General features: G+C 33.9%; 1 protein-coding gene across 1 annotated transcript; it reads left to right on the top strand.

The window, feature by feature from the left end:
* Positions 1-8,826: 8,826 nt before the first annotated feature.
* On the top strand, positions 8,827-13,977 carry LOC102593763 (ATP sulfurylase 1, chloroplastic-like; the record flags this gene model as incomplete). The annotated part of the gene is given in 5 exon segments (NM_001288481.1): positions 8,827-9,335; positions 12,245-12,650; positions 12,902-13,162; positions 13,250-13,336; positions 13,574-13,977. Coding segments are annotated over 5 exon segments (1,395 nt in total). The 3' UTR covers positions 13,712-13,977.
* Between the last annotated feature and the right edge of the window lie 232 nt (positions 13,978-14,209).

Raw genomic sequence — 14,209 nt, 5'->3', positions numbered from 1 at the left:
GGAGATAGCAAGACAAGGAGCAGACAACCGAAGAGATCAACACAGATCAGTTCATTTTGTAAAAAACTAACAATTTTTCTGTGGATGCAGGTCTATAGGTTTGCCTCAAGATCGGCATATTCTTCCATTCAATGAATATGGAGAAATCAAAAGGGCGAAGAGCTCCCTAAATTTGACAATTTTTTTTGTGGATGCAGGAAATATTTTAGGCTTTTTCTGACAAAGAATTGGAAATATGAATAGCATTATTCAAATTCTCAACAAGGCGAGAGAAAAATGTCATGCATCGCGAGAAAAATGTCATGCATCGCGAGAAAAATGTCATGCATCGCGAGAAAAATGTCATGCATTGCGAAAAAAATGTCATGCATCGCGAGAAAAATGTCATGCATCGCGAGAAAAATGTCATGCATCGCGAGAAAAATGTCATGCATCGCGAGAAAAATGTCATGCATCGCGAGAAAAATGTCATGCATCGCGAGAAAAATGTCATGCATCGCGAGAAAAATGTCATGCATCGCGAGAAAAATGTCATGCATCGCGAGAAAAATGTCATGCATCGCGAGAAAAATGTCATGCATCGCGAGAAAAATGTCATGCATCGCGAGAAAAATGTCATGCATCGCGAGAAAAATGTCATGCATCGCGAGAAAAATGTCATGCATCGCGAGAAAAATGTCATGCATCGCGAGAAAAATGTCATGCATCGCGAGAAAAATGTCATGCATCGCGAGAAAAATGTCATGCATCGCGAGAAAAATGTCATGCATCGCGAGAAAAATGTCATGCATCGCGAGAAAAATGTCATGCATCGCGAGAAAAATGTCATGCATCGCGAGAAAAATGTCATGCATTGCGGAAGAAAAGATTCATGCGTAGCAAGAAAAAGAAACCATGCATTGCAAGAGAAGATTCATGCATCGCGAAAAAAGATTCATGCATCGCGGGAAAAAAGATTCATGCATCGCGGAGAAATCATGCATCGCAAAGATATCATGCATCGCGAAGAAAAAACTCATGCATTGCGGGAAAGAGATTTACGTATAGCAAGAAGAAAAAGTCATGCATTGCGAGAGAAGAAATTCATGCATCGCGGGAAAGAGATTTGTGTATAGCGAGAAGAAAAGATCATGCATTGCGAAAGAAGAAATTCATGCATCGCGGAAAAGAAGCTATGCATCGTGGAAAGAGTCATGCATCGCAAGAGAAAAAGAAGTTATGCATCATAAGAGAAAGATTTACTCATCACAAGAAGATCGATATTATTAACTGCATCATTTTTTTTTTTTGCCAAAAAACGACATCAAAAGAACTATCAACGTATTACATCAGCCTATTTTATTACTGTGACATCAAAGGAAGAGTACATTGAAGATTAAATTGCAAATATGAGACAACAAGATTTATTTGCTTCACATCAAACCCGATAGAATTGACGTCAAATGTTCAAGGAGAACAATTAAGTGTCAGCATGGTAAACGACACTATCTCCCATTTGAATTACATTTTTAATGCTAATAAGTTTTATCTCAGTCTTTGTTGAGAGCATCCGAAAGGATGAAATTCTCCAAAACAAACCACAGGTGCGGACGACATCAAAAAAGATGCAGCGCAACGTGGAACTTTTTCTTAGCAGCGAATTGGGACATAGTCCAAAGAGGAGTGCCAAACTCTTAGGACGCGAGCAGAGGAGCGACTTTCACCACAATCAAACCACACCCCTTCAGAAGGCATGTGGGTTCTTCTTAGATTTTTCAGTTCCTATTTCGCATCCGGAAAATTATGGGGTTCACCGGGAGCAATTTTCCAATCTGAGTGACAAGGCACCAAGTGCTTTGGAAATTATGTCCGTGTAAGTTCTTACTTATGGGTGTGAAGTGCACCACATTCATGGCTAAGAGATTGCAAGCCTTTTCATACTCGACTCACTTTGTCGCCTTTCCGGAACCAAAGGTGATCTAACATAATAGATTTCCTTTCCAACCAATCGAGTCAAACTACAAGCAGCCTGATTCCCTGAGTTGAGGATATGTAGGCGGGATCATTGTTGAAAACTTGGTTGTATTCCAACATTCACCCTTAATTCTTATTTCCGAGCATTCTGATTTCTTCATAATTCGATATCGGATCGCTTTTGAATTCTTTCAAAATCGTGCGTTAAATCAAGCGTATCGAACTACAAGTGGCCTGAATTCTCATATAGCCTGAGATATGTAGGAGACCCACTTCCAGGGTTTGGCCATAATTCCTAAAGTCCGTACCAAGTCCTATTTCCTATAGATGAAGATGTGGTCGGTCAAAAATTGGATTCGTCAATTTCATTTGCCTCGAATTTCTTTCATCAATCCAAGTCAAACGAGGGACAGTTGTTGACACCCAATTTTGACCCTCCCCCGATAACGATTAATTTTCGAGCTTCTTAGAGTTCAAATGATTTAAAATATTATAAAATTTCAAAAAAAATAAAATGGTTTGCAAGTTATTTCAAGTAGTTTTGTCACTTTTTTTTTACAACTTTCAAATCGAATATATGTTTTTAAATAATTATGTATATAATTAATATATTTTATGATTATTCGAAAGTCGTCTCAAAAAGACTTTGTTTTAATTAAATAATTGGTTAGTTAGTTTAGTTATATAATAGATTATATTTTGTATTATTTAGTTTATATTTGAGTTCACTATTTTATTTTTTAAGATCAGGAAGCTCATTGTTTAATTATATTAATTCGTCTTACTTATTTATTAGTCAAGTTTGCTAAGTAGATTCAATTTTGTTATTCCATGGACCAATTGTAATTCACTTGGACCCATTCCCATTCCTAATTTTCAACCCACAAAACTCAGCAATAACATACCAACCGGCCCACCAATTTTATTTCTTTTAATTCAAACCAACAACATACATTCCAACATTATTCCCAGCCCACTTTTAGTCTCCTGACCCAGCCCCATGCCAAACTCCTAAAAGAAACCCAGATGCTCACATTATCATCAGCAAAATATGACAACAACTCTAATGTTCAAAGCGGCAGCACGCACGGAAAGCAACAAACAACGTTGATCTTTCAAGCGATTTCAAACGTATATAGACGGAAAGCAGTCCGCTGCGTTTCCTCTGTCTTTTTCTCTCAAATCGCACAGTAGCAGAAGCACGCATCTGTCCCTATTTCCTCTTTCGGCATGGGACGAAATTTCAGGGAAAAGGTGTTTAACTCAAATGATGAAAGAATCGGGAGTTTTGAATTCGAAAATGGGCCTTAAATTTGGATTTTTGTACGTTTTCTCCCTCCAGATTTTGCCCTAATGTCCCATTTATATAATACCCTTTCTTATTCATTGTGTGAAGGGTGGGATATTTTTTTTGGAATTTTGGAGAAACACCGTAGCTACTGATTAAGACACTTATACACAAATACTTAGAAAAGAAAAATTTGCAGAGAACAGTGAGAAAGACTGGAAAAAGTTGGGAGAAAAATTTGGTTAAGGTTGGAGGAAATAGTGGAAAATACAACTTGCATCTTAGATTAGTATAGCGGATAGGCATAAATAATTTCTTTCTCGTTCATTGCCTGTCGAGATTCATAGGAGTACCCGAAGTTCACTTTGCATCTTATTTTTTCCTGTCTGTTGTATTTCAAAATGTGTTTCCAGTGTCTCGGAGGTCTGTGTTGCTGTAGCATGTCATTGAATTCTTGGTATCCCGATATGTTGTGTATAAGCGTGTCAAACAGTGATTGTCGAGGCCACATTCTGTAGATTTCTTGTGTGTGTGTTGTTACTATTGCTATATCTATTACTTGAAATAAGCATTTTTATCTTTCACCCCTTTTATGAAATTGTGAGTGCTAAAAGTTCTTTTTCCACCCATGCCTAGAATTATCTGATCTTTTATACTACTTTGCTAGTATTATGTACTAGTTTTGGTTCATTGTTTAGGATGCTTAGCTTTAAGTATCTTATGGCCTTATTGTACTTTTCTCGCTACCTGTTGGTCATTGTTGGGTAGAATACTTGCTCTTTTAGTTTCTTGACGTTGCTCAACTGTGTGGATCTTTATAGCAAGCTTGTTTTATTTTGTTCATAAATGGTCTTCTTAGCTACTTCGAACTCTGTAGAATACACTGCTTTAATATTAGGCAATTTACTATGGAAATTGAAACTTTATTTTATGTTCTAGCTAGTAGCTTTCTGGTACTAATATGCTACTGTCTCATGTTAAAAAAAATAGAATTCATTCCTTAAATGTTTGAAGTTCGTTATTATTATTATTAAATTGCATGCTTAGGATTCGGCAAATAATGATGCTAAGTTCTAGCAGGTGTGATTGATTTACCTTTACTTCCTTCAGTTGCCTAATGCGTTCACATTCTCATCTCTTTGATGTAGCACTTATGCTTATCCTTAAGGAAATTTACTTTGACTACCTTATTTAATTGAATAATTCTCAAGACCACTGTGTTTGTTTTGAATAAATACATGCCCATATTATCTTTCTTAAGGTAGACATTTTCTGTCATATAACTAGTGTGGGAATTGTTTTGGTCTTATCTACTTAAATTACTCGAGAATCGTGATTTAAATTCATTTTCTTTTATAGCCATTTACTAATCTCTTTCTCTTTCTTCCGCTGTTGCATTTAAAATCTGCCCAAGTTCGCCAAGAGCTCACTCCTTCCTTTACATTTGGAGAGAGCCTTAAAGGCTCAAATTTTTTTTACTCGAGTCAGCCAACTATAAAAAATCGATGAACAGGTCTTGAAGTTGGAAGAATACGAAAGCGAAGGAGAATTGAAAAGATTGGGCCAAAGGCCCACTCTGTATATAATGGCCCAGGCGAATAGAAAAACCAGATTTGGGCCCATATCTCTTTCCCTCATCATTTTGATTATGTTTGTGTACTTGTTAATATCTGTTGTTAATCTTAAGGTCGAAAAAATTCAAATCCCCAAAAGATACCCATTTTGAATTAATCACTTAACTAAATTATTCGTCTTTTACTTGACTTAAAAATAAATAAATAAAAAAGAAAATTTTACAAAAAAAATACTTTACTTAGATAATATTTCAATATTTTCCTTTTTCTCCCTTAAAATGGTTCTAACTACAAAATAGTTCAATTTTACAATTCAAGTTAAGTTAAAATTAAATTTAGCCAAATAGTTAATTGCCGGATAACCGAGTATTAGTGGGCATTTCGGGTGCTTTCAAATCCTTTTCGAAATTCTAATATGAATCCCGAACCCCTTAAGTATTTTTCATTAGATTTTCTGTTTTTAATATTTTGAGAAAAATCAATTTTCTTAATTTTACCTCAAAAATTAAGTGGTGACTCTTAAAACCAGTCTAAATATATTTTCCTAATAAAACATTATGACGACTTTGCTGGGGAGTTTGAATGGTTCTAACCTTAAGATTAATTTTTTTTGCTATGTGTTTTGACTGTCTACTTGTTTTATTTATCGTATATCTTGAATTGTTGCATTCATGGCATAACATACTTTGTCAAACGACAATTACTTTTGTTTTCTACTTAAAGGACGATTATGCGGGACACGGTCATTTGTTAACCAAACTTTTCTTGGGGGACCCTGACGAATATAGTTGGCTACTGGATAGTCAACGGTCGTTAACTGTCCCAGCCCAAGTAGTCCGCTTGGGTCACCTATCCACTACAAAGAAAGCCCACTCTTAGTCAAAACTAGTGTAGAGCCAAACTCAATCCCGAAATTAAGAGCATTGACTTAAGATGACCCAACACCCAAGGCGTGTTGGGCCCATTAGAAAGACCACCTTGAGTCCAAAGGGTCCATGGCCCGAACGGATGTTCATAGTTACGAGTTTGAAGGATGCATGCACTGTTTGAGAAGTTGTTGTGTCTTGGGTTTGGGGCGTATCTAATTATTTGTATGTTTTTGTAGATGGCCAAGCAATTTGTTTAACTATTTTCTCAAAGTTAATCTAGTAGGGTAAACAAATAAATAAATAAATACATACTTAGTTATTTTTTAAAAAAGGGTTAGTCAATCAATTCAAAAAAAATGATTTTTCATACTTTAATTTATTAAATTGGTTTAATATATTTGAATTCTAATTAGTCTAGTTTTATTAATTTTCTAATCACTTGCATCTTAATTCAAATATTTTCATTTTAGGTCTCTTCCTCTAAAAAGATAGAATAAATGGTTCATTCCTTAGTTATTTTTCAAAATTTAATCGAACTGTGTAAGTTATTATATATTTTTATGTTATCTTTTTCAAAAAATAGTCAAATACATTTTAGTCAAGTCGCAGGTTAACCGCATGTTAGCGGGCACTTCGAATGCTTAAACCCTTCTCGAAGTGTAAATTGAACCCCGAACCCTTTTTGGTATTTTCAAATGATTTTTTCTGTTTAAATCTTTGAAAATTATAAGTTTTCTTGATTTCTTTAAAAAATTAAGTGGCGACTCTTTTCTAAGTATTTTTCTTAAATTGTTTTATACTTAGAACATTTCAAAAAGTGATTTTTCTAGAAATAGGAAAATTACGGCACAACAATTATAGCATTATTATTTTGCAAGACAAGTGTCTTACCTAATGAAGACCATATTTGAATCTTGCCGTAATATTGAACAAGGTTCATTTGGATACAATTAAGTGTATGTGCTGAATAATAAGAGGGTATTATGTCACTTTCCTATGTAAACAGAAATTACTATATAGTAGTATTTATTTGTGCAATTTTGAATGCAATATAAAAAGATGATTCATGGAAAGTGACAAAGTACATAACAATAATTTAAAGACAAGGTAAGGACAAAAACTTCCACTTGGATGAATTCTTCCTTAAATCATAAAAGTAATGGAGTAATTGATTAAAGGATACCACAATTTTATAGTAGAGAAAATGTCAAAAATGGTCCATTATGTTTAGGGGTAGGTTCAAAATTGACCCTTAAGTATGCTCTGAATAATTTTAATCCTTTAAATATGTTAAAAGCTAATGTTTTAGGTCTTTCGTCAAATATTTAACATGTTAGATTTGAAAAAAACATGGGGAAAAAGGATTTAATTAAAAAAAATTGCAAAATTTCATTACATTCTAGAATTCGCAACAAAAAAAAATTATACTAGCAGGTTGTCAAATCTAACAAATGGAGCTTGTTAAATATGTGATGGAGATAAAAAATGTTAATTTTTGACAAACTTAATAGACCAATACTATTTAAAACATATTTTAGAGACTATTTTGAACCTACTGTCAAACATTAAGGACCATTTTTGTCATTTGCATGAAAAGTTGTTCTTAATTAGTAATTACGATATGGTTGTCTTGTCCTTCTGTCTGTTTGGATAAAATTCATTTTTTCTATAATCCATTCATGATTAACACTAATATAAAGCACTAACCAACAAAATAAAAATAATCAACATGCCCGAATCTACATCCTAAGGGTCGTTTACTATTCACATTAAAAATAAATTCTCTACTCTGTCCATCTTAAAATATCTGTTATCTTTTACTTTTCAAAAATTAGTTTGATTAAGTTTTAAAATTAAATTAATTAGATGTTAAAAAACTATATAAATATACTATAAATTGTCAATTCTTTTCATATTAATATAATTAAAAATACATTTTAAAATTTATGTAATTTGAATTTAAAGAGAAAAAGATATATTTTGAAACGGACGAAATATGAATTATGTTTAATTACTAAGGAAATAAGAATTATGTTTAATTTATCTAATATTTTCAGATTAATAGAATTTATTATTTCAATAACATATACTTTAGTGAAGCAAAAAAAAACAATAAAACTTTATAGTAGCAAATATTTCAATAAAAAATTAATACTATTACAATAGATTTATCCCATTTATAGAGGGATCAGAATCTAGAACTTCACATCTTTGACCATTTCATTTTGTACTTAACGATCCTGATAGTTGCATGTTAACCTATCCTAAAATACTTAATATATAAATATGTCATTTAATTTAATTTAAATTAATATTTATATATTTTAATTTGAACGTATTCAAATAAATATTTAAGATTAAATAAATAGAAACTCGCATTTTATGTGACATAATACACATTAGTTTAGGAGTATCTTAAGCGAATTGCCACTAGGATGTATCTATTTATTTAATTTTATACAAGTTTTATAGCCTATTCGAATTGACTTCTTCAAAATAACTTTTAAGCAGTTTGTAGTACTTGAATAAAATAAAATAAATATTTATAAGCATTTCTTTTTAAAGCCAAAATAGTCAAAAATTAATTTAAATAGGCTCTAAGTATTTCCTTGTAAACGCTCAAAATGAGAAAACATATATGCCAATTCAAATCAAGTTAAATAGTACATTTATCTATTATGCCACCACTACATACCTATAGAATCACTCCATGTTATATGTTTTTTTTTTAAATCCTAAAAACTTGTGTTATTTTTTTATTATACATTGAATAAAGATTTGATTTCATATAATAACTCACAAATCACACACAAAATATCCAAATTCAAGATCATATTAAACATAATTAACTACAACAATTTTTTTCCAAAACAATTTACAATTGTGTCCAAGTTCATCCCCCCAAATTAACAACAAATCCTTCCAAAAAAATTCCAAGTCATTTAGCACTTAATCTTCCATTTTCTCCATCTTTCTTTCACTTTCACCCCCAAATTAATAAACTCAAATCAGTCCAAAAATGTAGTATTTAATTCCCTTAGACCCCACCAACTTTCTATTTCTCTATTTCAACTCCATTAAAACCCAACTTTTTTTCAACTCCCCAAGAGAGACGAGAAAGCCTCTCTGCATCTCTCTAATGGCGACAATGGCTTCTCTTTTTCTCAAAACTCCAGGTCCATCTCAATCTTTACCCAAAACCCACAAAACCCATTTCGTTTTACCTCAAAATCTCCCACTTTCATGGCGTTCCAAGTATCGGGCCGGGCCGGCGGCCGCGGTCCGAATCCGATGCGGGCTTATTGATCCGGATGGTGGAAAACTTGTGGAGCTCATAGTTGAGGAGCCACAAAGAGATTTGAAGAGGAGGCAAGCTTTGTCTCTTCCACAGATCAAGTTATCGAAGATTGATATCCAATGGGTACATGTGCTCAGTGAAGGCTGGGCTAGCCCATTGAAAGGATTCATGAGAGAATCCGAGTTCCTCCAAACTCTTCATTTCAATTCGCTCCGATTAGGTGACGGCTCAGTCGTCAACATGTCGGTGCCGATTGTGCTCGCCATTGATGATTCGAATAAGAATAACATCGGTGATTCGAGCAGTGTTGCCCTTGTTGATGATAAGGACAATCCTATTGCCATTCTTAACGAGTAAGGACATTTTTGACAATTTTTGTTTACTCTTCGTATAGATTTTGGATTGATATTTTCGTGTTTAACACAATTTTTCTACCTTCAAATCAATGGTTTCTAGATAATCGACTAATTGATATGTTAATATATAGCATTCTATGTGACACCGTTTGATTTGACACATTGTTTAAGAAAAAAAAGAAACTTGTGAGGTAAAACAATGGTTAGATATTTGTGTGTTGTAAATCATTTCAGGTAAAAAGAGAATTTTAAAGTTAAATTGTTTATAATCATAATAAAGTGACATTTTTTTGGGACAGATTAAAAATGAAAGGGTACCATATAAAATGGGCAGAAGGGAGACATAATTCGAGTCAAAAGAAAAAACTTTGTTTCTAATGTGATGCAATCCAAATGAAAAGTTTGTTCTCTAGCACTGGGAGTAAATTGTATACCTTAAATAACCTTGGAACTTAATATGTAGTAACAAAATGTAGAGTCTTTTTGATTATGTGATTTGATAAGTGGATTTTTTTGAACCTACTGTCAAACATAAAGGACCATTTTTGTCATTTGCATGAAAAGTTGTTCTTAATTAGTAATTACGATATGGTTGTCTTGTCCTTCTGTCTGTTTGGATAAAATTCTTCATTTTTTCCATAATCCCATTCATGATTAACACTAATATAAAGCACTAACCAACAAAATAAAAATAATCAACATGCCCGAATCTACATCCTAAGGGTCGTTTACTATTCACATTAAAAAAAATTTATATACTCTGTCCATCTTAAAATATCTGTTATCTTTTACTTTTCAAAAATTAGTTTGATTAAGTTTTAAAATTAAATTAATTAGATGTTCAAAAACTATAGAAATATACTATAAATTGTCAATTCTTTTCATATTAATATAATTAAAAAATACATTTTAAAATTTATGTAATTTGAATTTAAAGAGAAAAAAGATATATTTTGAAACGGACGAAATATGAATTATGTTTAATTACTAAGGAAATAAGAATTATGTTTAATTTATCTAAGGAAATAAGAATTATATATTTCGACTAATTGATATGTTAATATATAGCATGCATCGCATTTTATGTGACACAATTTGATTTGACACGTCCTTTAAGAAAAAAAGGAAACTTGTGAGGTAAAACAATGGTTAGATATTTGTGTGTTGTAAATCATTTTAGGTAAAAAGAGAATTTTAAAGTTAAATTGTTTATAATCATAATAAAGTGACATTTTTTCGGGACAGATAAAAAATGAAAGGGTACCATATAAAATTGGCAGAAGGGAGTACATAATTCGAGTCAAAAGCAAAAACTTTGTTTCTAATGTGATGCAACCCAAATGAAAAGTTTGTTCTCAAGCACTGGGAGTAAATTGTATACCTTAAATAACCTTGGAACTTAATATGTCGTAACAAAATGTGGAGTCTTTTTTATTATGTGATTTGATTAGTGAATTTTTAAAAATCAAACTTGGCTCTTATCGATTATCGTAATTCATAAGGTGGAATCTTGTTGCATGAGTATTTTAATGTTTGTAGGTGGCAGTTAAGATAAGTAGGTAACATATGTGGATTATTATTATCATTTCAGTATTTGAAACAAAGGTACCTTAGGATAACTTGGATCTCCTTGCTATGTGAATAGGCTATTACTTTTGGGGTCACTTGTGTTATGTGAGGACCTTGTTGAGTTGTTGGTGTTGTAGAAGCATTTGCGATTGCTGCCATTGTTAGAATATTTTGCTTTAGACATACATAAAGTACATACATATAATAGATGTAAGACGATATCTGATGATTCTATAGGTCCTTGATTTTGGGTCCTAATGGGTGGTATAAGCATTGTGTAATATGTATTGCTCCCAGATCTCTGTCTTGTGTTATCTGGACGGAATTGTTTCATGTTTGCTCAATGTTTGTGTGTGCCCATGCTTTACTAGTGATATATAACACCTAACCTCTTACCATGCTTGGTTCATTTCATTTTCCAGTCTTTTTCACTAGTAAAATGATAAGGACTGGTGTTACCATATATGGTTCTTGGATAGGATATTAGGCATCCTTATGGTCCCCCCTATTCATTTGATAAAGTGAACCTTATTTGAACAAAGACAAACACCACTACACGTCAATGACACACTCTTGTACACATCAATAACCCCAAACACTACTTGCATAGAAGAAAAAAATATGCTTGTCCCATGCAGAACTACTTTACTAGGATAAAAAGTAAGCTTGTACTGTTTCGGGTTAAGGTCAACCATTGTGAAGAAACTTTTTGTAGGCATTAAAAAGGCAACCAGGTTCTCTGTCAGATAACCTCCTGGAAAATAACATCCATTATGTAGTTCCCTGGATTATCTCAATTTAAGCGTCAAGATATTAAAACGAACAATTACCTTTCTACTTATTCAAGTAAAGTTGGGAAATTGCTTGTACGAAAACTGAAGGTGATTGGTTTGTGATAGTTTTGGTGTAATGATCCCCATTTTGAATTTTTGTGCACCCAGTAAGTTTTGGTTGGTCTCCAACTGTTATTCTAAAAATTAGCATGTCGACCATTCCTTGGCTGTAAAGCTAGGAGGCACCTTTTTTACTCTTCTTCTTCTTAAAATGTCTCTACATGCAAGAATTTACCTGAGTCGTGGATGAAGGTTCTTCTCTATTGATATACAGTCTTCAATATGTAATTTTTCCAGAGCTTTCCCTGCTCTGTGGCTTTCTTAGTGAATATTTCTTACATTTTTGAATTGTATCTTAGTCATTGATGTCATGGATATCCTTTAGTGTTTAGCAAATTGATTTACCTTACCTTTCTCTGGACGAACTGTTATTGTGCTTGTTATCTGCTTGCAAATTCAAGATGAGCACCTATAATGCCCTCTTTCTTCATTTCATAATTTCAGTATTGAGATCTACAAGCATAATAAAGAAGAACGGACAGCCAGAACTTGGGGAACCACTGCCCCAGGTTTACCTTATGCAGAGCAAGCAATAACTCATGCTGGAAACTGGCTAATTGGTGGTGATTTGGAAGTTATAGAACCAATCAAGTATCATGATGGTCTTGACAGGTTCCGGCTTTCCCCTGCTGAACTTCGAGATGAATTTACGAGGCGCAATGCAGACGCTGTGTTTGCTTTTCAACTCAGAAATCCAGTGCATAACGGACATGCATTATTGATGACTGACACACGTCGTCGACTTCTTGAGATGGGATACAAGAATCCTGTCCTTTTGCTTCATCCTCTTGGAGGTTACACAAAGGCAGATGATGTTCCACTTGAGTGGCGAATGAAGCAACATGAGATGGTTTGTGCTCTTGGACATTAAGATGTTTTAATTTTTGTAAACTTGCTATAAAAGAAAGCACTTAACAACCACCCCTACCCATTTTGTTCATAGTCCTAGCTGAACAAACATGAGTTCTTTTTTAAGTACTTCTCAATTCAAGCTTACCCCAGCTAATCTGGGATTGAGTTGGAGTAGTAGTTGTATCGTCATTCTGATTCTTGTCGTATAGTGCTGCTTCTTAAAAGTTTTGTACAATGAACTCTTCTTAGGTACTTGAGGATGGGGTGCTTGATCCAGAGACCACTGTAGTCTCTATATTCCCATCTCCTATGCACTATGCTGGTCCAACAGAAGTCCAATGGCATGCAAAGGCTCGCATCAATGCAGGTGCTAACTTCTACATTGTGGGCCGTGATCCAGCTGGCATGGGGCATCCCCTGGAGAAGAGAGATCTGTATGATGCAGATCATGGAAAGAAGGTACTCAGTATGGCTCCTGGGCTGGAGCGTCTGAATATCTTGCCTTTCAAGGTACGATAACAATGACTTGTGGTGTAAAGTGCATTATATATCATTTACTTTTTTCGACTACAATGTGAAAATTGAATTTTCTGGCAGGTGGCTGCATATGATAAGACTCAGAATGGAATGGCATTCTTTGATCCCTCTAGGCCTCAAGATTTTCTTTTCATATCAGGCACCAAGGTATCTTCTTTTCATTGTCTTTCCCTGTTCTTCCTCCCCCCTCCCCCACCATACTCCTGACGAAAAGAAAAGTCCTCCAGTTCTACGCTATAGATAAAAGTATAGAAGACATTATTTGACATCGACTCTTACGTAGTTAAAGTTTGAGTTGGATACAGTATGTATGCTGTAGAAAGGTCACTATGCCATCACCTGTATTTACTTTAAGCCTCAACTGTTTTTTGTCATTTTTTCCAGATGCGAGCACTTGCAAAGAACAAAGAGAGCCCTCCAGATGGTTTTATGTGCCCCGGTGGTTGGAAGGTCTTGGTGGACTACTATGATAGTTTGATTCCATCTGAGAATGGCAGAGTTCCTGAACCTGTCCCAGTTTGAAGTTATCATCATTATCAAAGTTTATGACAATGTGCTAGGGAGAAACCTTAAAAAAGATTTATGTAGCTCCAGGTTTGTTACTACATTCCTCTCAAAGGACAAAATAATAATAGTGAGACACTGGTATTGTTGGTGTGAGAAAAAGTGTCTCCATCTTGTAAATTATTAAGTGCCAAACATGGCACCTTAACTTTGTGGACACATCTGTGTGGAGTTGTATCATAGGTTTGCTGTCATGAATATGAATTTCAGGTTTTCTGGTCTTATATCTTTGCATTGGTTCAAGAAAATGAACTATGTACCAGGTTTCAATTCTCGTGCATATCTACTAGGATATGAAGAGTTGGGGGTCGCATTACCTGTCAAATCAAAGGTTTCCGATTCTAGTTTCCACCGCATCAAATCGTTTGTCACGAGGATATATGATCACTAAGAAGAAAATGCAATTTAGCTTGACCCTTGCCTAACACATTTTCACCTAAAATATAACACTAATGG

Source organism: Solanum tuberosum, unplaced genomic scaffold (assembly GCF_000226075.1).
Source record: "Solanum tuberosum cultivar DM 1-3 516 R44 unplaced genomic scaffold, SolTub_3.0 scf00439, whole genome shotgun sequence".
Lineage (NCBI taxonomy): Eukaryota > Viridiplantae > Streptophyta > Magnoliopsida > Solanales > Solanaceae > Solanum > Solanum tuberosum.
This window is presented reverse-complemented; position numbering and strand designations above follow the sequence as displayed.